Source organism: Aspergillus costaricaensis, assembly GCF_003184835.1.
Source record: "Aspergillus costaricaensis CBS 115574 unplaced genomic scaffold BO79scaffold_40, whole genome shotgun sequence".
NCBI classification, from domain to species: Eukaryota; Fungi; Ascomycota; class Eurotiomycetes; order Eurotiales; family Aspergillaceae; genus Aspergillus; species Aspergillus costaricensis.
Window position 1 is genome coordinate 148,569 of NW_020291840.1, and position 25,321 is coordinate 173,889.

At 50.8% G+C, this 25,321-nt stretch overlaps 10 protein-coding genes across 10 annotated transcripts; 6 read left to right on the forward strand and 4 right to left on the reverse strand.

Moving 5' to 3' along the window:
* Positions 1 to 363: 363 nt before the first annotated feature.
* On the forward strand, positions 364 to 1,917 carry BO79DRAFT_158286 (cytochrome P450; the record flags this gene model as incomplete). The annotated part of the gene is made up of 2 exons (XM_025678898.1): positions 364 to 1,482; positions 1,543 to 1,917. 2 exons carry the CDS (start codon positions 364 to 366, stop codon positions 1,915 to 1,917), a joined length of 1,494 nt encoding a protein of 497 aa, XP_025535295.1.
* A 713-nt stretch (positions 1,918 to 2,630) lies between these two features.
* BO79DRAFT_158284 (phytanoyl-CoA dioxygenase family protein) lies at positions 2,631 to 3,521 on the forward strand (the record flags this gene model as incomplete). The annotated part of the gene is made up of 1 exon (XM_025678897.1): positions 2,631 to 3,521. The coding sequence occupies one exon, from the start codon at positions 2,631 to 2,633 to the stop codon at positions 3,519 to 3,521; it is 891 nt and encodes a 296-aa protein (XP_025535296.1).
* Positions 3,522 to 4,012: 491 nt separating this feature from the next.
* BO79DRAFT_211356 (zinc-regulated transporter 1) lies at positions 4,013 to 5,295 on the reverse strand. Its single transcript, XM_025683009.1, has one exon. It carries the CDS (start codon positions 5,143 to 5,145, stop codon positions 4,075 to 4,077), a length of 1,071 nt encoding a protein of 356 aa, XP_025535297.1. The 5' UTR covers positions 5,146 to 5,295; the 3' UTR covers positions 4,013 to 4,074.
* Positions 5,296 to 7,775: 2,480 nt separating this feature from the next.
* Positions 7,776 to 8,987, forward strand: BO79DRAFT_221637 (uncharacterized protein; the record flags this gene model as incomplete). The annotated part of the gene is made up of 4 exons (XM_025683528.1): positions 7,776 to 8,083; positions 8,150 to 8,334; positions 8,408 to 8,528; positions 8,582 to 8,987. 4 exons carry the CDS (start codon positions 7,776 to 7,778, stop codon positions 8,985 to 8,987), a joined length of 1,020 nt encoding a protein of 339 aa, XP_025535298.1.
* Positions 8,988 to 9,353: 366 nt separating this feature from the next.
* BO79DRAFT_158220 (MFS transporter) lies at positions 9,354 to 10,879 on the reverse strand (the record flags this gene model as incomplete). The annotated part of the gene is made up of 3 exons (XM_025678893.1): positions 9,354 to 10,353; positions 10,429 to 10,488; positions 10,545 to 10,879. 3 exons carry the CDS (start codon positions 10,877 to 10,879, stop codon positions 9,354 to 9,356), a joined length of 1,395 nt encoding a protein of 464 aa, XP_025535299.1.
* A 1,694-nt stretch (positions 10,880 to 12,573) lies between these two features.
* Positions 12,574 to 15,079, reverse strand: BO79DRAFT_248146 (uncharacterized protein). The gene is made up of 2 exons (XM_025685690.1): positions 14,345 to 15,079; positions 12,574 to 14,272 (listed from the first exon to the last, which is right to left on the reverse strand). Exons 1-2 carry the CDS (start codon positions 14,997 to 14,999, stop codon positions 12,693 to 12,695), a joined length of 2,235 nt encoding a protein of 744 aa, XP_025535300.1. The 5' UTR covers positions 15,000 to 15,079; the 3' UTR covers positions 12,574 to 12,692.
* Positions 15,080 to 18,499: 3,420 nt separating this feature from the next.
* BO79DRAFT_221640 (uncharacterized protein) lies at positions 18,500 to 19,000 on the forward strand (the record flags this gene model as incomplete). Its single annotated transcript, XM_025683529.1, has 3 exons — positions 18,500 to 18,685; positions 18,812 to 18,908; positions 18,978 to 19,000. The coding sequence occupies 3 exons, from the start codon at positions 18,500 to 18,502 to the stop codon at positions 18,998 to 19,000; spliced, it is 306 nt and encodes a 101-aa protein (XP_025535301.1).
* Positions 19,001 to 19,450: 450 nt separating this feature from the next.
* BO79DRAFT_275527 (FAD binding domain protein) lies at positions 19,451 to 21,576 on the forward strand (the record flags this gene model as incomplete). The annotated part of the gene is made up of 6 exons (XM_025687676.1): positions 19,451 to 19,702; positions 19,809 to 20,058; positions 20,115 to 20,279; positions 20,329 to 20,564; positions 20,610 to 20,650; positions 20,697 to 21,576. The coding sequence occupies 6 exons, from the start codon at positions 19,451 to 19,453 to the stop codon at positions 21,574 to 21,576; spliced, it is 1,824 nt and encodes a 607-aa protein (XP_025535302.1).
* A 1,380-nt stretch (positions 21,577 to 22,956) lies between these two features.
* Positions 22,957 to 23,340, forward strand: BO79DRAFT_158262 (uncharacterized protein; the record flags this gene model as incomplete). The annotated part of the gene is made up of 2 exons (XM_025678895.1): positions 22,957 to 23,082; positions 23,152 to 23,340. The coding sequence occupies 2 exons, from the start codon at positions 22,957 to 22,959 to the stop codon at positions 23,338 to 23,340; spliced, it is 315 nt and encodes a 104-aa protein (XP_025535303.1).
* A 713-nt stretch (positions 23,341 to 24,053) lies between these two features.
* On the reverse strand, positions 24,054 to 25,019 carry BO79DRAFT_275532 (bZIP transcription factor; the record flags this gene model as incomplete). Its single annotated transcript, XM_025687677.1, has 1 exon — positions 24,054 to 25,019. One exon carries the CDS (start codon positions 25,017 to 25,019, stop codon positions 24,054 to 24,056), a length of 966 nt encoding a protein of 321 aa, XP_025535304.1.
* Positions 25,020 to 25,321: the final 302 nt, after the last annotated feature.

A 25,321-nucleotide genomic window follows, 5' to 3' on the forward strand; every position in this document is an offset into this window, starting at 1 on the left:
GGCTGCGTGTTTACGTATGGGCCGTGGTATATGCAACTGTCGGATTTCGGAAATGACGAGCCCGAAGGTTCTGTCAAATTTTATGGTGTATCGTAGAGTATGGGTAACTTCATCGGAGCATATAATTGTTACTGCGTTGGTCAGCCTGCATATGGTAATGCTGCTCAATGACGATGCAGTAGACCGGTTCGTCTCTGTAAGTAATTGACTACTCCCCACAAGAAGGACTTGCATAGCATTCTACAGGATGCAAAGTGGTCAACATTTCCATGTTAGACATTTCGAACATAAGTGTAGTTAGCTACCCCATAGCACCCCCCACCCGAAAAAGCCATTGCATACTCTTCTCAGAAGTAGTTCAGTATGTTCTTTGTTATCCAGACGATCGTACTTCTCTACGTGCTCTACCTTGTGATCTCCGTGATCCGCACCATCTTCTTCCATCCATTGGGACGCCTACCTGGTCCCAAGCTCTGGATTACCTTTCCATTCTTTCAACATATCGCAGCAGTTCGTGGACAATTAGATCATGAATTGCGACGCTTGCACCAACAGTACGGGGAGGTAGTCCGCTACGGACCAGATGAGGTATCATTCACCACCGCGTCCGCCTGGTCGACCATCTACGGCCCCGGTATTGAGCTCCCCAAACCAATATATGCGGTGTACAGCAAGTCCGGGATCCTAAACGCCGACCTAGAGGATCACGCCCGAATCCGCAAGGCCATGGCGCCGGCGTTCTCGCCAAAGGGGATCCAGGCACAGGAGCCGATTCTGATGCACTATATTGACCAGTTGATGAAGCAGCTACGCAAGGTAGCTCAATCGGGGCAAGCCGCTAATATAACAAAGTGGTATAATCTGGCGGCTTTTGACCTGATTGGGGACTTGACATTTGGAGAGTCTTTCGGTGGGCTCGAAGAGGGAGAGTATCACTACTGGATAGCCCCAATCCTGGACTACGTGCGTATGGTTCCGCTGTTAAGGGCCAGAGACCTGTATCCGTGGCTCGTACGGTGCATCATGGCCATCCTGCCGTCGAGTTTGAGGGAAGCTCAGAAACGGCAGGATGCTCACACGCGGGCTGTGGTACAGAAACGAATGCGCCGTGAGACCCATCGCCAAGATTTCATGGAGTCCATGCTGCGGCCTCGAGGGGAGAAAGGGGAGCTCAGTGTGACCGAGCTTGAAGCCAATGCTAATATCCTCATCGCTGGCGGGAGTGAGCCGACGGCAACATTACTGACGGGGCTAACATACTGGCTACTACGGACCCCGAAGGCCCTGGCGCGGGCGACGGAGGAAGTGCGATCCCACCTGCTGACGGAGGAGGAGATCACATTTGTCAACTTGACGACACGACTTCCATATTTGCAAGCATGCATTACCGAGACCTTTCGCATGTATCCTCCAGTGCCTACAGGACGGCAGCGGGTAACGCTGGCGACGACCGAATTCGCAGGGCATCAGATCCCTCCACAGGTACGTATGCTTGCCTCCATTCCCTGCGCCAAGATTTAAGCAAGACTGACGACGGACCAGACCAAGGTAGCGGTCCATCAACTAGCAGCATACCAGTCGGATCAGAACTTTCATGACGCGGGTGAGTTTCACCCAGAGCGATGGCTACCCGAGGCAAAAGATCCCTCATCCCCGTTCTACCACGACCAGCGGGAGGTGCTGCGACCATTTTCTGTGGGGACCCGCGACTGCATCGGCCGTCAATTGGCGTACCAGGAGATCTGGGGCATCATGGCACGGGTGTTGTGGCATTTCGATCTAGAACTGGTGCCGGGGCAGACCAAATGGAATGTGCAGCGGTCGTTTACAATTTGGGAGAAGGGAGCGCTAGAAGTGCTCCTGCGTGAAAGACGCCCAGCCGGTGTCGATGTACCAGATAGCGCGAGGGTCTCCTGAGAGGGACTTGTTGCTCGGATAAGCATCCGATCTTTGCGAAACTCATTGGGAGACCTATCTTCCAGAGAACAGGGCATACTGGATGGGAAGGGCAGAAAGGCGTACATACGTATGACCAAAGAATGAAAGTCAGACTTCAGCGTAGATAATGGTTTTCCGCTCCATCTGAGCCATTGGGAAGGGAGTGTGGTGGGGGTTAATCGAGTAATTGACTCGAGGGCTAACGATCATCGTATACTATTCTTAATTGGGATTTTTTCATGGCCATCGGTCCAGTTCGGATTTCTGACCTGCCATCTGTGATATCTCTCCGATGCAATCAGAAAAGTTTAATATTAGGCGTTCGTATGGCCATGGTCGGTGATAGCTCAGTGTTCTTCGCAGCAAGTTGTCAATCACAGCAGTTGGAGGGATGTCGCATTTGAGGAAAAGCGAGACGACGATGTAGGGTTACACTGCATATACATATCTTCATAATAAGGATCCTGGAAGAGGTGTGAAGAAATGAAAAGGGTGGGGGGAAAGAACTGCAAGGAGTACGTTACGCAAGTTCTCATCAAGTCAGTGAAAGGCGCAAATCTATGCTTTTAATGGGTAGACCCCTCAGGAAAAGAGTATCCCATGGTCATAACAATTTCAAGCGGGGTCTATCCTTCCCCCCCTTCATTCTCAAAGTATCCACAGCAGACTGTCGCATCATATTCATTTTCACAATGACTATCCAACACCAGGCTAAGAATGAAATTCCTAGAGTCTCCGGCAAGCGTGATCTCGACAGAATTTGGCCGACCACCAAGGAATATGGGACTGCAATCATCGAGGAGTTTCTTCCTCTGGACGTCGTGCGGCGCTTGAATCTTGACGCCGACCCCTATGTCGCAATTAAACCAATTTCGAGTGCCTCGGAAAAAGATCACCCTAACCATGGGATATCCCCAACGTCCAAGTTTGTCAATACTTTGAGTGAATTCTCGCCCACCTTTCGGAACGATGTCTTGAACAACGAGGCTCTGAATAGAGTATCCGAGGATGCGTTCAGAGTATATGGTGATTACTGGCTTCTACTGGGTGCGATAATGGAATATGCACCAACTCAACCAGCTCTATCATTCCATAGAGACATGAGCTTCAGCCATCCTATCGTTGACTATCTGAAGCACGACGCACCACCCACTTCAATCATTTTTATCGTCGCCCTAACACCTTTCACGACCGAAAATGGTGCTACCCACGTCATTCTGGGCAGCCATAAGTGGCACTCCATTAATGGTGCCACGATGAATCAGGCTGTTCGTGCAGTGATGAACCCCGGAGATGCTCTGGTGATAATCGATGGCATGGTGCATTGCGGAGGCGCCAATATGACAGAAACTGAGTCTCGCCGTGTACTTTCCATCACTACGGGCATCAGCCAGTTCACTCCGCTAGAGAGTAACATGACCCTCCCGCGTCCCATCGTGGAGAGTCTAACTCCATTAGCTCAGAGGCTTCTTGGATGGGCAAGTCAGCGATCCTCTGCGCCACGCGATATGGGGTTGTTGACCATCCGGGGTAGGTCAATGGAAGAAACGTTAGGATTGCGATCGGACCAGCCACTTGCATAGTATGGGTGAGAAAAAAGTAAAAGTCAGTCATCCTGGATATCATACCGCAATATGATCGTTGTGTTCTCATTTCCCTTCCTCGTAGAAAGCCATACCCGGTGCAGTAGTAGTGAAGCATAGGACATATTGGCGATGGAGCCATCTTGATTTCTTACTGCCTCAGGCATTGGGTAATCTCCTCGGAATATGGCCGAGTTCCGAATGGGGCAATATGATGGCGGTGCTAGTGTGGCGTACGTGAATATGTGGCTGAGTATAACCGGAGATGGGAGATAGCTCAGTAAGGACTTTTACAAGGTTACACAGTCGGCTGGTTAAGACTTACTGAGGCATACTTGATGGAGGCAATCTGAAGAGTCAAATTTCGACAGCATTGGCTGAAGCGACCGGCAGATGTCTTATCCTGTGTGCAGAAAAAGAAGAGGCATACTACAGCAACAAACGGATAAATGAAGAGAAAAGCACGAAAGTATCCATTATGCAGTGACTAGATATAGAGTCGAGGGTATCTTTTCAGATGTAGCAATATACTGACATACATACTTCGAGGCAATTACGCCCACTTTCCGATCAGGGCCATGATGCCCGCCCCCAACAACGTACAGAACACCATGTACAACAGCTTGGAGCGACGACGAGTACGACACGGGTCGAAAATAAAGTCGCGTGCCAGCAGTTCCACCAGAGCACTGTAGATCAGCACACCTGCTGAGATAGCATTGAACACTCCCTGCACGATCAAGGATGTCTTCGAGCCCGGGTTGTAAGCAGTGCGCAAGCCCAGGCCGATCGCAATCGAGATCGGAGTGGTCAGGCCATACGCCAGACACAACAGGTGAGGGAGCCACTTGCGATGTCCAAAGGGAATGGCGGAAAGTCGGGCACCGATACCCAGGCCCTCGAATGACTGGTGGAAGACCAGCACCGGGTAGAGGGTCGAGAATTCAGAACCGGTCACGCCAAGGTTGAGGCCGATGATGACCGAGTGGAAGATGATACCAAATTCGAGGATCAAGAAACCGGCAATCTGTTGTCTGAAGGAGCGTTCGCCTTGCTCGGACGAGGTTTCTGCGGAGGTTGCCGTAGGCGAGGTCTTTTCTGCGGACATGCGACCATCTTCGGGGTTGGGGTGGATATGCGCGCTGGTCGGATCACCGGAAATAAAAGCGTCCGTGGCGTTCTCCTCTCGGTGCATGCCATACTTGTTCTCGACGTAGACCTCGGCGGCGAGATCTAGAAGGAAGATAAGAGTGATGGAGCCGAGCACAATAGCGGCACACCAGGAGTATAGGGACCAGTTTCCGGAGACGCCAACGCAGGTCTTGGGTCCGATGCGCTTGTAGGCAGGGTCAAGCAGATGAACAAAGGCTGTGGCTAGGATGACACCCGTACCGAAGTAACGGGCGAAGATGTAGACGTTGTGAGGGATCTTCCAGCGGGGCATGCTCTTAGCCACGACGGGGAAGAAGGTGAAGGCTGTGGAGACGAAGAGGATAACAAAGATGGATGAGATGCGGGCCCCCATATGACCGTTGTAGTCATTTTCAGAGATGGCATAGTAGCACAGCACATCCTCTTTGCTGGCCGTGTGGAGGTTCACCTCGGATGCATTGAAAATAGCCATGGCGACCAGATGGGGAGAGGGGTTGGAGGAGAGCAATGAAGTGAGGAATGACTGGAGAGAGCATTATGAAAACCCAGCTGTAGATGGATCATCTTATAGCATACTGAGTGAGGACCTTGGGGTGTAGCTGAAGGAGATGGTGGTGTCTAGGGGAGTACCTGGCTTGACGATGGCGAACCAGGTGCCCTCCATTGTGGGCCGCAATAATCTCGACAAGCGTAGGCTGACAGGGATAGCCATTAACTAGGGTCTGACTGGATGACTAGCCAGATTTGCCTCGCTCGACTCTTAACAGGATGCAGACATCCTCAATCATCTCAGCAGTTCATGTCCTTTCAATGGACCATCGCGTAGAAGCTCTGCATCTCTAAAGAGCCATTTGATGACATTCCTGGCGATATCATTCGCAAACAAATTGGTAGGGCTGAGCAGCATCACCTCGTGAGCCGGAATGACAAGCGCCCTATAGGGCTGATGGGGATGTCGCTTATCTGCAGGCCAATCAAGCTGGCGAACAAAATGCGTGAGATGCAGCCCGGGTTAAGCTGTCTCCCAAGGTCCTCGCGCGGATTCCACTTTCCAAGGTTTGGGTCACTCCATGGTTCCGCCCTCGTAGGCCTCACTGGCTGAATTTTCCTAGTTGGCGAGAGTGCCGCCCCACGCTCAACCCATGCAGTCAGACAAGGTCGATTGTGTGTTTTTGCATCCACACGCGGTCCGGATACACATCTCCACCCGAGGGCTCGGATCCGAGGCCAATGAACGACCACCTGCTGGTGTCGTGGGATCTTAGCCGCTATGAGAATGCTCCAGCGTGGAGGGGAAGGGGGGGGGAGGCTATTGTTATATTTTTTACCTGCCATGTTCACACCCGCGGTCGGACAGGGCATCTAAGAGTCGGCTGCATGAGCTCTCATGTTCGAGCGTTGCACGGGCGCATACATTCCAGAGTAGAACAATCTGCATTGTACCACTGCGGTAATTAGTATCGTATGCTAAGCTTTAGTGGTCTGACGTGTCTCAGTTGTTGTGGAGCAATAGCGACAAACGTTGGCGACACCTTGAATATATACATCCAGTTGTAGTTAGTGCTTTCGGAGGGAAGTGACAGTGGTGGATTACTCAGAAGGCTTTCCTTGGCCACTGCAGTGGCAGGACATGCTCCAACGCATAAAGGAAGTTCAAGTCTTGTGACCGACCGGCTTGCTGACTCTTGGGACTCGGCAGTGAATTATAAGGGGCTGGCTCTCCCAGTATCCATCTACCCAGCTACATGGAACCCCAACAAGCCATAAAGACAAATTAACCGGCGGCGTTTTTGCACTGTTTGGAACAACAGTATAGCTCGTTCCACACCGTGGTGAGATTCAAATTGATGATGAGAAAGAGCTAACATGCTGCCATGCAAAGCCTAGGCCTGTAAGAGGGAGAAAGTGGCTACCCCTGAAGGTGGAGGATTTGGGTGGTACTTTCGTTCGTCCGCTGGTGATGTGACTGACTCGAAGAGCGGTCTTTCCGAGGAGAAAGTGATAGAAATATCCTCAAGTCTAACTAGACTAACGCCTTAGACTCGCATCAGTTTACCCAAAGTGGTGGCTGCCGCTGTCTCCCCCCTGACTCGGCACTTCACAGCTTTGCCATCGCCGAAGATATTTACGTGAATCCATGACCATCCAGCTTCCCTGCATTTGATTCCTAGTCACCTGGTCTGCGGGAAAAGAGGGGGTATCACATTGACCCGAGCGTCAAACGTTTCCAAAGCCTACAGCGTCTTAGCTCATCGACCCAAACACCGCTGTTGAACGAAGTCGGAAGCCCGCGGAGGAGACTGGAGCTCGGGGTTGGCCGTTTACGAGGCTACACAGCCGGGTCTGGACTTCTTAGCCCTCTGTTTCAGGCGTAGGTGGATGCATGCGGTGCTGAGGGACCTATTATCTGGAACGAACTTATGGTCGGGTAGCATTATGCATTGGCTGGAGAAAAGGTATTATAGCCCGTGGCTGCCCTCAAACTGGCCGAGCTACTCAGTTTCTTTGTCTGAATTGTCTTGGCTGATGTGATACGAAGAGTTTATTGAGCGCTTGGACGCCCTCGTTGATGTTTGGGTCGGAGCATGGGCCTCGGATAAGGTTGATCCCTCCCGTGCCTGGGGGGGGGAGGGGGGGTGTTGAAGGGAAATGCTGGGTCACTCCTTTCCCTTTCTGAGATTGAGCTTCCCAGAAATTATGGCCAGGCTGGAATCTAATCGTCCCATGGCACACTCAAGGGTGACACAACCGAGCCTACCAAGAGTCCCCGAGAAGCGGATCTTCATCGACGAGGATGCGCTGGTCCCCGATAGTCTTCAAAGACCCACTGTTAGATCTAGGTCAAACCCAACACCTTAGATTCTACCGACACTTTCTCTCAAGAACTTCCAGCAATATCGAGCTACCATCTGCAATATATTTGGAATCGGAGCTGTCAACTATGATCCGGCTGGGACTCCGAGGCAGCTCCAAATTAAACTTTCTTTGTCTCCGCCAGACTGGGATGCTCGAGGTCTCCCGGACCATCACCTGAATATAAACCCCCTGTCCAGTACCCGTTTCCCCGTTGATGAGTCCAGGCTTGTCCCGTAAAGCTTCACAATGGGCAATTCTGGGGGCGATGCCGCCATCATCGTGGGGTACCTGCTTGCGACGCTGGCAATCAGCATCATGGGCCTCCGGCTCTATATGCGCCGCTATCGACGACAGTCCTTCGTCATCAGCGACTACATAACCCTTTTCTGCTGCCTTCTTTTGGTCTATATCATGAATATCACTCTTGTTTTCGGGACGCTTGGTAACGTTGCCGTCACATATATGGCGGGCGAAGTACCGAGTCGCGCCGATATTAAGCGTTCCCAGATGAGCAGCAAAGTCACTTATGCTGGTGCGATCATCTACTTCACCTAGTAAGTAAGCATCCGAACACGCGGATATGCGTGGCACACATGATGTATAGTACTGAGACCGTCGAGTATTTGGTGCCAGAAGGCCGTCGTTCTCTGCTTCATCAACCGACTTCTAGGGGTGCTTCCGTGGCCATACATATGGATTCGCGTTATGTGGGCCATACTATGCGTCACCTATATAACGTTGCTCCTTCTCTTCCTCACCGTATGCAGACCACTGAGTCTGTACTTCCAGGTCTATCCCGATCCAGGTGCGTACTTCGCGAGGATTAAATTATTTTGGTTTTAGTCAGAATATCTAACCTGTACACTCTTCGATTCCAGGTCCTTGTATCAGATCGACATACCACATATCGGCCCATGCCGTTTTCAACTGTGTCACCGACTTAATGCTGATTATTCTTCCGATTCACTGGCTTCTTAAGATTAGGCGTCCCTGGTACAAGTGAGTTCGAATGTTGACACCAACGATTCTCATCCATACTAACCGATGCGAAGACGGGCCCAGCTCATTGGCCTCTTCTCCATCGGCATAGTCCTGGTGGTGATTTCTGCTCTTCGTTTCCCATTCCACCAAGGTTCACTCGACGCTTCCTTGCAGACAATATTGAGCCCCATAGAGGAACTTCTTTCGGCCCTAGTTGCCAACGTGCCCACATTGTACAGCCTCCGACGGGCCAGGCAGCCAGAGACGCCCCCACACCCTACACAACCACCCCCGAAGAAATTCCCACGAGCGGTCGACAGCATCATAATCATGCAGACTGTGGATGTAGAGGAATCCCGTACGGATGATCAGACACTCTCTACGACAATAACCGATCGAGCGTTATCCACTACTATGGCCGATCGGGACCTGAACGACGACAGCGACGGACACCTTGTTCGCAATGGTCCGGAATGAAGCAATTTGGGAGCATGTAGCATATAGAAGGATCTGACATGATCTATGCATAGTATATAGAACGAGTTGATGTATATAGCGAAGACGGTGGACCCACTTTAATAGCCCATAGTGCACATCCGGGTCCGCCATGCGCAGTGCCCTCTGGACAGGGAGATTTTCGGGATACCCAGTAGCTACTGAAGTTGGAGCAGCAGCAATTATGAGAAGATACAGTTACTCAGCTTGGTGTACCTGATAGTTTAGAAATATTATACCATTTCCGGAATACGTCAGTCAATGACCTACACCAAAGCAGTGCAAATAAGTACTAGGCTGAAAACAACTATTACTATATATTGTATATCAGAAAGTGGAACAACCCTATCATCCCCCATACAAATGCACACTCGAATTCTTCGTCCACACCCGCAACCTCTTCCCAAAAAGATACATCGGCACGCCCAACACCAACGGCCCAAACGTCAGCGCCAACTGCACCATAGCAGGCAAAAAATACCCCAACTTCCTCTCCGCCAACGGCGGCACCCAATAACTCATACTAAACCCAAAAGTGTTCCTAATAATTGTGATGACTGCCATGATCTCCCCAGAAACAGGTTTATACGAATCCACCGCATAAGCAACAGCAATGCTACAAATCGGCGAGACAACCAGTCCACTGAGTCCGAACCCGAACACCAGCAGAACAGGCCAAGGCCATAAATCCAGGATAGCAAATGCCCCTACCAACACCGACAGAAGTAGTAACGCAGCAAATGGAATAAGACCCAATAATCTCATCTCCGCCTCATAGACACCCTTGTTCCGCTCCGTTGCTTTCACCGCAACCCAGTCAGACAATGGCCCCGCCGTGACAAGCCCGATTATGCAACCGATCAGAAAGGCGAAGTTTGAGTAACCCACCTGCGAAGCGTTGAAATTATAGGGCGGGGCACCGAGGACAGAAGATTCAGTGAGGTTCCAGAAGAGAACAAAGTTCGCGACGCCGGAGATGGCCATCGCGGCCCAGAATATGATTGGGTAGAGACATATGCGGAATGGGGTGAGGGTGTCTCGCAGGATGAAGGCTTTCCATTGCGGGTCGGGGGGTTGCCATAGCTTGTATTGGGCGCTGCAAGGGGATCCGGTCCCGGGTTTGGGGGGTAGTGGTTGGGTTGAGTAGATTTCTTTTGAGTCTACGGTCGGGCTGGTGTCTGTTGGGGATCCTTCGGTCTCTGGTTTCAGAGATGTGTGCGCTGTATGTCGGGGGGTTTTGGACGCGGGATCACGGTGGTATTTCGTCTCCGGGCAGAAGAGAAGGATAGTGACGATGTTGAAGCAGGTCATAGCCATTGATAGCCAGAAAAAGCTACGCCATCCGAATCTGATATTCCATGAGTCAGCCATTCAGACTTACTCTAATGCCAACTGAGCGTGATAAATGGCCGGGGGACAGTACCTTTGCGTGATATTCCCTGAGATGACCGGCCCGAGGAAAGAGCCAAACGAGGCCGCGGTACTATAATTGTTCTGTCAGTTAAATAGCCCTTGTGTTTTGTCAGTCTTCCGACTTACAAAAAGGCTACGGTCCATCGTCCTCGCTCATACAGGAAGAAAAGATCTGCAACTGTCTGCATGGGTACGGTCTCGCAGACCGCAGCCCCTGCTCCGTTCACGACTCGAGCCACAATGAAACTCGTATAGGAGGAGGCGAGAGCCTCCCACACATAAGAGGCGACGCTAAGCGACAAGAAAGCGATGAAAACAAAGCGACGTCCGAAGATATTGGCACAAGGAACGACGATTAAATTGACATAGGCAAACGACAGGATACACACGCCGGTGATGAGCAGAAGTTGGGTGTTATTCAGATCGAAGGTATCGGAGAAGGCAGGAAACATTGGGCTCATGGATAATGCTGACGCTGTTGATACGAATGTGGTCACGAGCTGGGACATTATAGCTAAGTCTGTCATGGGGGAATGATGAGCGTGGCTTATTGCGTGGATTGTTTGTGAAACGTACACTTCCATTTCGGCGCCCAGTTGAGCGGATCGTGGGGATCTTCTGATGGCTGAGGGACGAGACTTATGGAGGTGAGCTGCTGCTGTACATCTAGGCTCGAGAAACACCGCTCACACTATTCCAGTTTTAGATCCATGAACCAGGTGGGGATCCCTATCGTGCATTATCTCGGTCCCCGGGAGATGATCCCCATGCCCTGGGGGTGCGCTTTCTGGCGAGTCCATCTTGCTGCGGGGTGGAGCAACTAGACTGCCTGTTGCGTTGGAAATCTGATGTTGGGAGAATAACAGTATGCAGTCCTTGAGGGGGATCTGCAGCTATGAAGCTTGACTATATCTCAGAGGACCAGGTGAGGCTGAGCTGAGGATGTTAAGGGTAAGCGATGAATGACGCAAGGGGTGGACAAGGATGAGCTGGCGGAATGCAGATTTTCTGTCGATCTTCTCACTAGCGGAATGCAGGGTTGGACAACTATCGATTCCCCGATCCATGATGAGCTGGGTGTCATGCCGTCCTTTCTCCATAGAAAAGCACAGTATCAATATGGACGGGTACCTATGTGTGGGGAGTGCCGGAAAAAGGAAGACAGACTACAAAAGACACTGGCTATATTATGAGCTGAGGATAGGAAGCTATTTCACCGCAGTCTACAGGTAGAGATAATTGTTACGGGGCATCTGTGATGGTTCTCATCGGTGTGACAGTCCGTGGAGGTTGGCATTGCAGACTATCATTGTAAATAACCCGAATGGATAGAGATATGCGGCATATGTAAGTTGCCGGCCAATGAGACACCACGTTTACATTGGATCGTTCAATAGTACTAAACACAACAGCACATCTTCTTGGGCTTATTAGAGTTCGCAACAAAAAAAAAACAATGGACATGGGTCCAATCAATGCCCTTGATGCTAGACAGCTGACTACTGCACGAAATGATTCTGATTAGATTCTCACAATAAGTATTGACGAAGCTCTTCAAACGAGCATGTAACTGAGAATTGGGAGTTATCGAGTTGTCAGCCCGCCTTATCTCGACCCACCATTGGAATGCCACTATCAGGACCAACAATTCCTGTCTATTTCTTTTTTAAAATAACGGTTCACTTTAAGCTTCTCGAGGGATCCCCAGCAGACATCTTTCTCTCCACAACTATGGAACTCTCCTAATCGTGACACTCGCATTGATAGACGATTCAATAACAATTCATGACTCTCGGAGACTAGTCAGATCGTCGTCCGTAGCATCTCCGGTATATCGCTAGAAATGTCCTCATTCGGCTCCGGACGCTCGGACGAAGGAGGATTTCACCTCCTCATCTATCCGTGGTGCCTCAGGATCGATCTCATGGTTACTGTCCGAGAACACGAAAGGCAGAACCAGCCCCGCGGACCACCCTTGCATACCCATCCGCCGTCCGCCATATCTTTGGGGATTCCTGAGGATCTTTGGCTGGCTGACTCTCTCATTTGAACCGAGGCTTTTATGCTATCTAGTGGTTTAATCCTCACGGTGAGTAGGTGACATGACAAATCAACTTCAAGCATCGCACACAATTAGGGCAAGCTCGTCTGTGATCTCGATTCATTATTACAATACTATTTGTCCAATGCAATAAACGCTATTCGCCAACACCTGCAATGCAGTAAATATAAATGAAAAGCTCCAACCACCCTCACATCATCACATCATATCCATTAGTTTGCCGCCCTATCCTCAAAGTGCTGCAACTGTCCGCGGGTACGAATATAATAATGCCCGCTCTCCTCGCGCATATCGACATGCCATCGATCGCGCAAACGCGGAGTCCCCGCCGCTCCCAGCTGCGCTCCAGACCACGCATGCACAGTTCCCGGACTGTTCACAGCTAAAGCGAACAGATTCGGTGGTTCTGTGAAATCTGTTACCAACTGCCCGCGTCCCTGGAAGAGAATGAACCCCAGACACATGATATTTGTCAGGAAGACCACAGCCAGAATGACATAGAACACCTGCTGCCAGTCACTCGTCCGGCCAGACGCATAGCCCGCAGACTGCAGTGTCGCGTTGAATACCTGCACGACAGGAGTATCGAGGCTTGGCTCGGAGTAATTCCAATCGGGAACAAATGGAGAGTACTGACTACCGAGTAGGGCGGTACTCCCTGCTAAGACAGCCAAAGCCTCACTGACCGAGGGAAGTCGAGGATCCAGTGAAGAACTATTAGTGGTGTTATCAAAGCTCGGGACCAACTCCATTAGCGTGCGTTCAATAGCGGCGTCGTCACCCTGGATGCCTGACGCGAGAGTCACCGTGTCGGCCCACTCCCATGCCACGCTTTTCCAATTTATCAGGTACTGATCCTCCGACGTGTTAGGATGTATCCGGTTGTACTGGAGCCTGTCGGCAGCGTCTTCGCAGCGTGAGCTCAAATCGCCGCCGCTCGGATCGACCTGGTACTGCACGGAACAGCGACCTGAAAGCTTCCCGCGCAGTCCGCAGAGGACGTACTTCGGATCGTGACCTGGAGGTGCACTGCCTAATATGTAGATGGAGGTTGTGTTGTCGACTTTGGGGTTCAGAATGGTGTTGTAGGATTTCGGGTAGATGGGGAAGACTGGCGCGCCTTGGTCTTCGCTGAAGCCGAAGAGGTCATCGACGACAGTGCGGTTCGTGTTGATCGAGTATGTTGGTGCGGCGGTTGCCCACGTCGATGCGTTAAAGGGCTTATGGTTGGGCCACTCGGTGTAGATGAGGGGTTTCAGCTCGTCATGCGACATGCCGACGCACATCACATTAATAGCAGGCGATGGGAGAGAGGCTTGGATGATGTACTTGCCCTCTCCAGACATGTCAACGGGCTGTTGGATCTTATTCGCGGGGTTGCGTGCAGCGGCGAAGAGGCCTCCGTGCGGGTAGGCGGCAGTGACATTGTTGACGACGCGACCATGTTGTTCGGATAGGGCGGTTGTGTTGACGATTTCGATCCAGCGACCGGTCACTGTTGTGTTGTCGTATAGCAAGGCATGCGGCTGCGGGCGATAAGGAAGGGCGGTTGAGGTGCTATTTCCAGCTTTCAGCATTTCGGCCCAACCTTGCAGGTATTGATAGTAGTCGTGGTATGAGCGGCCGGCTATCTCCATCTCCAGACAGGTCTCATTCCAGTGTGTCGGGTCAACATCGACTGTGATTGGAGTCTGGCAGGCGTCTTCTAAGTAATAAGGGTTGGAGTATTCGGTGAAGACATTTCCCTGCAGAAGTCGGGGCTGGATGGGGCCCATGACCAAGCTTGGAGAAACTACAGTCGGGAGAAACGCGGACGGTCAGAAAGTAAGTCTCCCATGATTAGTTAGGGGACAGAGTGACCAACCTAGGGCTTCAGCAGCAGTGGTGTACAGCATTGCAACCAGAGCAACAATTAGCGTCAACCCACCAAGTGTCGTCCACCCGACATAGCGCAGCACATCCCACTGCATCAGCAGCGACCCCGGCTGCGTGATCCAGGTTCGCAGCGTCATGTCAGCGATGCTGACACCCTCGGACCCATGCGCGAGAGCCCGCCGACTCAACAGCTGGCCCAGGAATGCAACACAAACTGTGACATAGGATAGCTCGATCGTCTTGGCCAACAGGGCGCTCAGCAAAGATGCGGACGAGGCAGTGAGTCCGGCATTGTTGCCGATCAAACTGCCATAGTAGGGTTTAATACACGCGACGACGAAGAAGACGCCGGACAGGATGGTAGTGTACACGCCCAGTACGATAAGAGTGACGAAGAGACCCGAACACCGACGCCTGGGTTTATTGGTCGGCAGTGGCAGAGGATGAGGTTGATCGCCATGATCGACACCTTTGGGTGGTGTATCGGTCAAGTCACTACGAAACGAATCGCGTGGCCCCGGACCGAGATCGCGCAGATCGATTACGCTTTTATCGTCCTCGCCGGATGAGTCGTCATGTAATCTTGCGTCTGGGATGTTGACATCGGACAGGAGACGAAGCCCATCCGACGACCTGGCAGCCATGGTTGGCTGAGGTCAGATGCAGACAGTTTGGGGGTTTGTTTTTCTTGGAGGGAAAGAGTGAGGAGGAAAGGCTTCCTGGGCCAACGGTTCTTAAGGGGCGGTGCATGGCGGATGAGCATTTAAACCAGCTAGTCCAGCTAATCCCTGTTGTTTTGTCCGCCATATGAGTTGGCTTCAATTTAGTGAATTGGGGGCCATTTGCGATCGGTTGGGGTCCTTGTTGGTGTGAGGCTCGGGTGAAGGGCCCGTCGGGATGCTGGCTGTGTGGGAACCAGGGTCGTGGCTCATTCAGCTGGTGCGCGACTGTGCCACACAGTAGTCACTTGGTTAGCAACCTAGCTACCTAGCTAGATACTATTGGGATATGCTTGTACATGATTTTAATCTCCCTTGGTGGAGTCGCTTCAATCTAAAATCCCTGGTTGCACCATTCATGTCTGCGCCCGCCTTCGCCGTGGGTCTGTGTTTAGTCCGGCTCTCAGCCTGATCTTCCAGTTGGTCCCATCGTTACCCAAAGAGAGAGGGGAACCTGCAATCTGCCAGGGTGTGTCCTATAGTGTAACTGTGTACTATGCCCTAATGCAACCAAGTCATTATCGCGGCCAGAGGCGAGAAGGAATCCCTGTCCGGACTAGCCTATAAATAGCAAAGATGGTCCAAGGTGATTGGGCTTGATCGTGATCACGATAACACAGACGATGAGAAAATGGAAACATCTAGAGAGTGCGACTTAGGTAGCCAAATAAAGATGACAGCACCACAGGCAGCAATACAAGGAGCGGAAGGGGATTGTGGGACGTTAAAGGCAGACAAGGCTGGTGAAAAGTGGTAAATGTGTGTGGTTTGCGGACCGAGATAGCAATCAATGCGCTTCACTATACTTCAAACGGCATAGTCCTTCATTTCCCACAAATTTCCGCCTCAGCCTCTGCGATGGATCTCAACAGCCACTCTAATCCTTTCTTCAAGGCTTCCTCCCCAGAAGTGAACGTGATTCGGAACCAACCGAGCTCTTCCGGCATGTATACGCTTCCAGGCGCCATTATAACCCCATTCTTCGCACGGATGTCAGTGATTCTCAACTCACGATGTTCTCATAAGCGAGTGTCAGGCAATGTAACACTTGGCTGGCTGTAGTCTGACTCTGGTGTGACAGACTTGCCTAGCAATAGATGGCGAAGGTCAACCCAGATAAACAAGCAAGAATTCCTATCCGTATATCAGCGCAATCAAGCCTGTTGGGGGTCTTTCAAAATACACACGACTCGCAATACCGAATGCCATGCTTGCGGGGAAAGGATGTATCCATGCGATAGTTTTCCTGTATAAGTTTGGTCTTGCTGTTCGTAACATTGTCCATCCACGCCTCGTCCTCGAGTATGGCGGCCCAAACATCCTGAAGAACGTGTGGCGACTATGACGATATGCTAAATATTCTATGTCAGAGGTATCTGCTTGTCACATAAGCACTATACACATACCTAATGCTCGACATTGCACCTATCGCTGCATGTCAAAGACGACGCAACCCTCTGAGGCCAGTGCTGCATCTGGTCCGGCGACTTAGTTTTTCATTGTATGAGCCTTCTGGGCAATACTTCTGTTTTGATTTTCTCGGGCGCGGGCCTGCGGGGACTGATTTGGCTAATGCATATGTATACATCTTTGGATTTTGTCAGTTATTGTGTGCGATAAATGATCGAAAGGGTAGAGTGCCTCACGTATTGTTGCTGTGTGTGAATCACGGACTTGGTTCAATTAGTACATATGTATCACAGATAAGAGTTGAAATGACTCACATGAATCGACCACCAGATTCGCTTTTGCGAGGATCTTATCGAGTGATACATAGCGCACGGGGATGTGCTGACACAATATTGATACAGCCGCCAAACGACAGGATCGACGCAACGTACAGCAAATGCATTCCCATCGACTGAGCCAGCATTGCTGCGCACCCTACCCAGTAACAAGTACGATGCCTTTTCTCAGACATAATGTGCCCTTCTCACGGTAGCACGGTCGGTAAATCAGGCTTGCTAGGCTAAGGCCTCGCTACCAGTCGCAAAGCCTAGGAGGAAAATATCATGCAGGATATTGGGGGGGGCGCATTTCTCTGGAGGTTCAATACAGGGTGTGCTGGGTGTATGACGTCGGAAAAGAAACCCGGATAATCTGGTCTGCTATCCCATAAGATGGCATAGCAAAGGCACCCCGTAAGTTTACTGGCTGTTCAGCACAATTTCTATTATCCTGGGGTGGCCGATCTGCGATTGAGGTGTCGGGCAGTGCATTCCTTGCAAGCCACACGAATTGGGCGAAGCGGCATGTTTGAATTACTCGGTCTCTCAGTCGACTGGACCATTGCTCTCGACATAAAAGTACATCCTAACAACAGTCCATGTTGCTCTCAACTCGGCGAGATGTTCCTTCCCCCTGCCGTGGGGCTGCGCGAAGTCGACCAAGAGGCCGAGGTGACCTCCGAATTGCCACGGTTTCCTGGCCGGGTCCACCCAAATATGGGCTGTTATTCTCAACAACTGAGAAATTGAGGATGTCTTGTCTTGATTATATTCCACTGCAGCCTGTGGGAGGATGTTCTCTTCCAACTGCGTCGTCGAAATCGATCTACTATTATAAGTTAAGACGACCGCGATAGTGAGATATCAGTTCCAAAAGAATTCGGACATGACATATATACACCTAGTTCTTGTGATGCTTTCTGACAATATCAGCCGCCATTACTTTCAAACTAAATCAGCATAGCATCAGGCCTAATACTAACCAAGCCCCCAAACATCGACACTAGGATTCTTTTATATTGATCTCCGCAAAGTGACAGGGCGCTACTCCTTGGCATACGCAATATTCCGACCATGCGCGCTGTCAACTGACAGAAACTGCTAGGACACCCCTGGCTTTTACCATCTATGTCTATACGCTTGGCAGCAGGGGATGGGCCCTGAACCAGCGCCTCTAATCTGTCCTGCTATGACTGCCCGGTCTCTTGTCCTCCGAGACATTACCTCCATTGACTACAAATGAGAACGCAGATCCATATGAACCTCTGCGGGACCCATCCTTAGTGTATGATCCCATTCCCACCATTCACCAACGAACTCGATATGACCCACAGCCGGGCGCCTACAACTATGGGATCAAAGAACCGTCGAAATCAAAATCCCCGTAGGGCACTCATATGAGATGCGAAGCCAAGAAGCCAAGAAAGACAGCACTTCTGTAGGCTCACAACTCAACCCACCCCGCATTGCATTCTGTATGGCCCGTTTGGATGGAGGACAAAGTCATACGGAGATGGTGCAGATGCGGGTGGTTGGTTTTGACTACAAAAGTGAAGGAGGCCCGCTGTCGGCATCTTCTCTTGGTTATTACCATCAAACAACAATCGCATGCTAGTGCTGTACGTATATTAGCCCCGGGGATATCTGAACTCATCAAGTACTGACAGCATTGACGAAGGACATTCTCCGAATAAAATCATGACTTCCGCTCAGCCCGACAGCTATGCCAAAGGACCAGCCCTTGAATCCAACGCGCCCATGAACCCAGGCTATCAGTTACCGATCGAGTTACACTGGGTGAACTGGTCGTGGCGCCGTTCGCTGCTATATATGGCTGGTGGGATCCTCATTGGGGCTCTCGTCGGGCTTATCGTCGGGCTGATAGTGCGGTTCGCGTGATAGCGTTGACAGTTGATATGGCACATACTGTGTATGATGTGCTTGGTGTTGATACCCCAGATGCGTAAAAATCGCGTTAACCTTCTTGTTTCATTGCTATCGTTTCTTTAGCGCCGCATTTCAACTTCTCTGTGTACCCGAATCGCTAACGATGCGACCGGTGACTTATACCCGAGGGTCACGACTCCGATCGGACCACGTGGGATCGGTGAGTTTATGACTTAAATCGAAGCGATTAGCATTTTTGAGATTTTTGCCATGATCTAACGTTGAATAGGTTTGAACTCCCCAATGATATAATAGCAGATCGAGGTGGAAAATAAATCCGGTCTTTCGGTTGCCTATTTGGGTAACACTTTCAACCCAGCGCCAATGTCACCCCCAGAACACGGCGATCAATTACAACATGTACAATAATCCGGCGATCCACAATAAAAACTATATTCAGGATAAATAGTTGGATTAGAGCAAGTATGATCAAGAAATTTGGCGACGGAGAGTCATCCACGGTGACGATCCATGACGTTTCGATATGGTAGTCACCTTAACCAAACGCCCGAACTCAATTGTGACGCCACTTCTGTACTTTATCAGAAGCCATCAGGAACGCAAGAATTGTCTGCGATAGACTTGCAATATAGCATAAGAAATACCACCTTTTTCATTCGTTGTACAGGTTACCCCAGGATCTACATATAATATATTATTATTCCCCACCTACCCAATGGCATGACACGACACCCATTAGCAATGGCACCCAACTCCTCTCCCTCCACAACCGACCTCCTCATCATTGGCGCCGGCCCAGCCGGCCTCATGGCGGCCTGCTCGGCCTCACAATACACGAATATGACAACACGAATCATCGACAAGCACCCCAGCCGAACAGCGACCGGGCACGCAGACGGGATACAGAGCCGAACACTCGAGATCCTCGAGAGTTTCGGGGTAGTTGATCCGATAATACGGAAAGGTGTGCAACATGCGGAGATGTGTTTCTGGGTAAATAAACTATTAATTCTTATATACTATATCGCATTCAGCTTTATCTCCAGTTCCGATCCTCGTGGGGAAAATGAGCACAGCAACTAATTCGGGCGCTGCGTAGGGCTATGATAAGCATACGGGTGGGATAACGAGGCACAAGATGGACTCGGCCCAGACGGATAAGTCGAGATACAATATGGTGTTGCTGAATCAGGGGATCATTGAGCAGATTATTCTGGATTATTTGGGGTTAGAGCAGGGGGGGAGGGTGGAGGTGGAGTATGGGAAACAAGCGGAGACGTTGGAGCTGCTAGAGGAAGGGGAGGATGAGTATCCGGTTGTTGTTGGGGTGAAGAGGGTTGGGCAGAATGGTATGGTTATCGTTGGTTTTGATGGTGGTTGCCTGCTGACTTGGATGGTGTTATAGGGGCCAATGGGCATTGCAGCGATGTTGAGACCATTCGCGCTCGGTATGTGATCGGTTGCGACGGTGCGAGGAGCTGGACGAGAGAGCAGCTGCAGGTACCGATGCGGGTGTGTTCTGGAGATACCACCTGGGGCGTTGTGGATATCGCCCCGATCACTGACTTCCGTAAGTTTAGTCAGTCGGTGGAAATGTATGCTTGACTGACAGGCTTTAGCGGACATTCGTCAGTCCTGTGCTATACATGCCGGGGATCGTGGCAGCATCATGACCGCACCCAGGGAGAATCGGCTGGTTCGCTTTTACATCTATCCCAAAGGCGATGGGAGGCTGAGTGTGGAGGGCAAAGACCGATCGGAAGTATCACTTGATGAGATTGTGGGAGCCATGGCGAAAGTCATGAAGCCCTACTCTCTGACCTATAAGCACTGCGACTGGTGGTCCATCTACAAGGTGAGTATCAAATGGATGCAGGCGGCCATAGCTGACTGGGGATAGATAGGTCAACGTTTAGTGGAAACGTATAGGCCACATGGCAGGTTGGTGAACTTTTTAGTCGACCCAAGCATACGCTAATATCACCAGGATCTTCTTGGCCGGCGATGCAGCACATACGCACTCGCCGAAGGGAGGTCAGGGTCTGAACGTGTCGATGCAGGATACATACAACCTAACATGGAAGCTATGCTCCGTTATCACAGGGGAAGCTTCCCCGAGCATACTCGATACATACGAATTGGAACGACGACCAGTTGGCGAGGAGCTGCTCAAGCTGGATACCGAGTTAGTTAAAGCGTACGAACAAGACACGAGCGTGACCGAAGGAGTCGAGCGCGTTCGTGGCCAGTACATCGACTTCATGACGGGAACGGGGGTGACATATGGCTCGAATGATTTAATCGCCGGAAAGAAGGCGGATACATCGGTCGCAAAGAATATCAAGATCGGTATGCGCCTGTCATCGTATCCAGTCGTGGGCCAGGCCGACGGGATCAGCATGCAGCTGGTTAGCAGGTTGGCCAGTAATGGAGCATGGAGGCTGCTCGTATTCCCAGGCGACCTGTGTGAACCTAGCAACCAGAGTCGGCTAGCCAGTTTTGCGAACCAATTCAACAAGCAGCCTCATCTCCCATGTCTGCACAAAGACCTGAAATCGAACCGGTGTTGTCCCCTTCTCGAGACGATTGTGGTGCATTCCAGCCCGAGGACTTCCGTGAATCTTTTGGATCTACCGGATATATTCCATCCATTCGATGAGACGTGGGGCTGGGATTACTCGAGGGTGTTTGCGGACGATGGCTCATACGGCGAAGCTTGTGGCCATGCCTATGAAAGGTATGGCATACGAGACGAGACTGGGTGTCTGGTCCTCTGCCGTCCGGATCAACATGTTGCTTGGTTAGGGGGCCTCGAAGAGGTGGAAGCATTGGACCAGTATTTTGGTCAATTCGTCGGGAGGAAGTGATTTGATCGGGTTCTGTCACTATTGAGTGCTATTTGGTCGATCGCGACCGGTGAAATGGGGGTGGCGGGGGGCCATGTCGGTGATGGCACTCCAAGCGTTGCACGGATACATTCTGTTAGTAGCATCCATGCCTGATACAAAGAAGACACTATAGAGAGACTATAGAAAAGACTTAGCACCAGACCATTTATGCGACACAATTTAACAATAATCAATGACAGAAATTATGTACTTTGCACATGCTATCCCCAACATAGCGCACGCATGGTTAGTGGCCAGAGCTCAACGGCAGCACATCGCACAGACCGGGGATCACCCGTGGGCACCGGCTCTCTCGTCCCGTATTCCGGCAGAAGAGCCCTGCCAGTCAGAAGTCCCAGAGACCCTCTGGATGGATGACAGGGAAGTTGTGGAACCAATGCTCAAATTGGCTTTCAGACCCAGGGGACGCATGATGCAGCTTGATTGGGAGGGGATATTGATGAGGTAATGGTGATGCTCAACGGTGATGTCATGAGAGTAACAGTCGTGGAGAAATGTTTTGATCGAGGCCCATAACAGTATCCTCTAAGAATCAAACAGACAACACCACCGCTGAGAGGGAATGAGGCTTTGTACGCCAGTCAGGTCCACCTTTTTTCCCAGAGTGAGGCTGCCCCACAGCTTATCTGTGCTATTTGGAGGCCCTGGCCAGACCGGATGGACTTCATCTCGACTTGTCCAGCAACGACAAGGGTTGTCTCCATCTCTTCCATTATAGGGCAATTGCACGGAAGAAGTTCACATCGACACACTATCTACTGTACACAGTATCTGATCGATCACTAACCCCGCCATCTATCCACTAGTCTCAAGCACAGTGCCACAGTACAACCACCGATCGAACCCAGACCGTCCACAATGAAACACCACCATCACAATGACCACATCCAACCTTCCAGACTTTTCTAGAGCAGCAACAGAGAGAAAAGCAAAATGTATTGATCTGCTCGTATCCCTCTATTACAGAAACAATAACGTTCCCACAATATGATGCTGAATGACTTCACAACCAATGCTTGTACCTTGTCCCTGCCCTACCCAAAGTAGGAACATACCATGAAGACCACATGCATCCAGGACCCTGGAGGAATGCCCGAAACTTGAATCGAGGCTAACTATACCATGTATACCACAATCACGATCATAGTTACTGCATTAACATTGACATCAGTACGTAGTCATTGGCAAACACCTATAGTTAGACACAAGCGTCATTATCCAAAGTCTGAAAAAACGTACAAATAGCCTACCACCATCCTGGAACTTACTCTCCCATCTTAATTAACAAACATCTATCTCAAAGCATACCACATACACACTGTACACGCACAACCAAACATGGCCTCCAACCCCAACCCCGGCAACTTCGCCAACCGCCCGCAGGAAGAAGTCGAGAACATCGCCCGCAAGGGTGGCCAGTCCAGCCACTCGGGCGGATTCGCCTCCATGGACGAGGACAAGCAGGTACATCAATACCCATTCCCTTCTTTTACTCCATAAACGAGAGCATAGTACTAATTATTATGGTGACAGCGCAACATCGCCTCCATGGGCGGCCAAGCCTCCAGTGGAAGCTTCCAGCCCGGCGAAGAACGGGCCCGGGAAGCCGGCCACAAGGGAGGAATGTCATCCGGAGGGAGTTTCGAGCCTGGAGATCCTCGGGCTAGAGAGGCTGGTCGGAAGGGAGGATCGAGAACTGGGGGCGATATGCCGGAGGAGTAAATCCACTCATACTAAGTACCATGACATTATGATCGGCCTTGTTGGGGAATAGTTTTTATGTGATATGAATTGGATGTATTATTAGTCAAGTATGAGGATAAATTGTATCGATTGTGGCATTGATGAATTGGATTATTATTGTATTGCTATTCATAATAGAGTTTCGGAGACTAGTACAAGCAGTACAAGTAGTCATAAAATGCAAAGTACGAAGGTCCATTGAGTAAGTGGTGGCCCCGTGGCTGATACTATTGGCCATTCCACCCGTTATTGACGATCATGACGACAATCAATATATTGAATTGATTCAGCCTTAACGAATTACTTGCAAGCATGAGGTGATCGATGTACAAAATAGTTGGATTGAAGTTTATTTTTGCGCCCCGTTAAACCCCGCTCGCCACATTAGCAACAGAAACATCGCTAGCACGCTAGCTTCCGCCATCATCATCAATCGTATCTATCATCTAGCTCGTAAACAGTACTTTTCCATCGCCGTGAATATGTATCTCTGAGAAAGTCCCGAGGAGAGAAAGGTAGAGAGGTAACAAGGAGGAAGCGGAAAGACAAAAGACATTAGAAAGGGTTAAGAGATAGGGACGTAGGAAGGGGGAAAGGAATCAAAAATATCCACAACGCCTCATCATATAGACATTAATCAAATCATCGCAGGCCATCATGTACAGGCCATCGACGATCTCAGAATTAGACCTTCACTCCGTATCTTTTTGCCCCTCTGTTGCTGAACCGTCCCCAGCAGCCGGGAGCTGTACCAAATCCTCAAGATCCATTGTCATCTCTTGCTCCTGCTCCTGTTTTGGACTCTTTGTCGGAGGTAAAGACACTTTCTTCTCCTCGGGACTCTGAGTTGTCGTACCAGCTTTATCAGAAAGCTGCTTCACCATCTTCGCCAAATGGTCTTTAATCCTCTCATCCCCGCAGTGGGAGTGCCGCAGCAGCTCATTCTTTAGGTTCAAGATTTCGCCCCGCAAGTGATCCACTTGACTTTCCAGGAGCGTGTTCTCCCGCGAGACCGTCTCGCAACGACTCTCGAGCTGCTTGGCATGCTCCTTCTTCTTCTTGCGGCATTTGTTGGCAGCCACGCGATTGCGCTCAAGGAACCGCTCCCGTTTGCGTCGTTCGCGCTCGTTCACTTCAAATCCCGGGGAAGGTGGTCGATTGGAGCTCCCCCGACGACTGTATACCGGGCTCTCATTACTGCTGCTGTAGCTGGAAATACTGAACCGGGATTGATTGTTGTCGGCGCTGCCACCGCTGCTGACGCTCGTTATGCTACCCCGCGAAGTGATTTCGTGCATAGGAGCTGGAGGCATTTGTGCCGGTACTAAAGGAAAGGTGGCCTGCATCGGAGAGCATTTCTGCTCGTAGTCATTGGTAGGATTGTGTACGGTCTGGCAGGGAGCAATGAAGCTGGCGTCCGAGCTAGCGGTGGAGTTGGTTCGGAGAGCGGGTCCAGTGGCCCAGGACACGGGCGGCTCGAAGGAATTGAGCAGCCATTGATTGTTATCTTCGAACAGAGGGAGAGAAAGACAGTCCTGGGGAATGGTGTTATCGAGATAGAAAGGAAGGGAGCCCGGCCAGGTCTCGTCGGTGGTGGGTGTTGGTCCGGAGAGGGGGCCGTAGAGGTTCAAGTCGGCGGACATTCTCACGTCGGCCATTGGAGTGTTTAGGGGAAGGGATTGGGGAGGTGATCAGTGGTGAATTGGAATATTGATGTACAATTAAGATAGTATGCAGATACAAAAATAAGCCACCAAAGTGTTGCGCAATGGATAGTGATCACGGCTGCTATTTATACGAAGTTGATAATGTGGGTGGTTTGCAAGGCACACACAGTGATGCGATTCACGAGCCCTGATTGGAGGGAGCCAGACCGTCCGTTAAATCACAGCACTGAGCAGGTTCGATAAGGTTGATCAACGGTAGTTTCTCGATCGACCACAAGGCGCCACACAAAGGG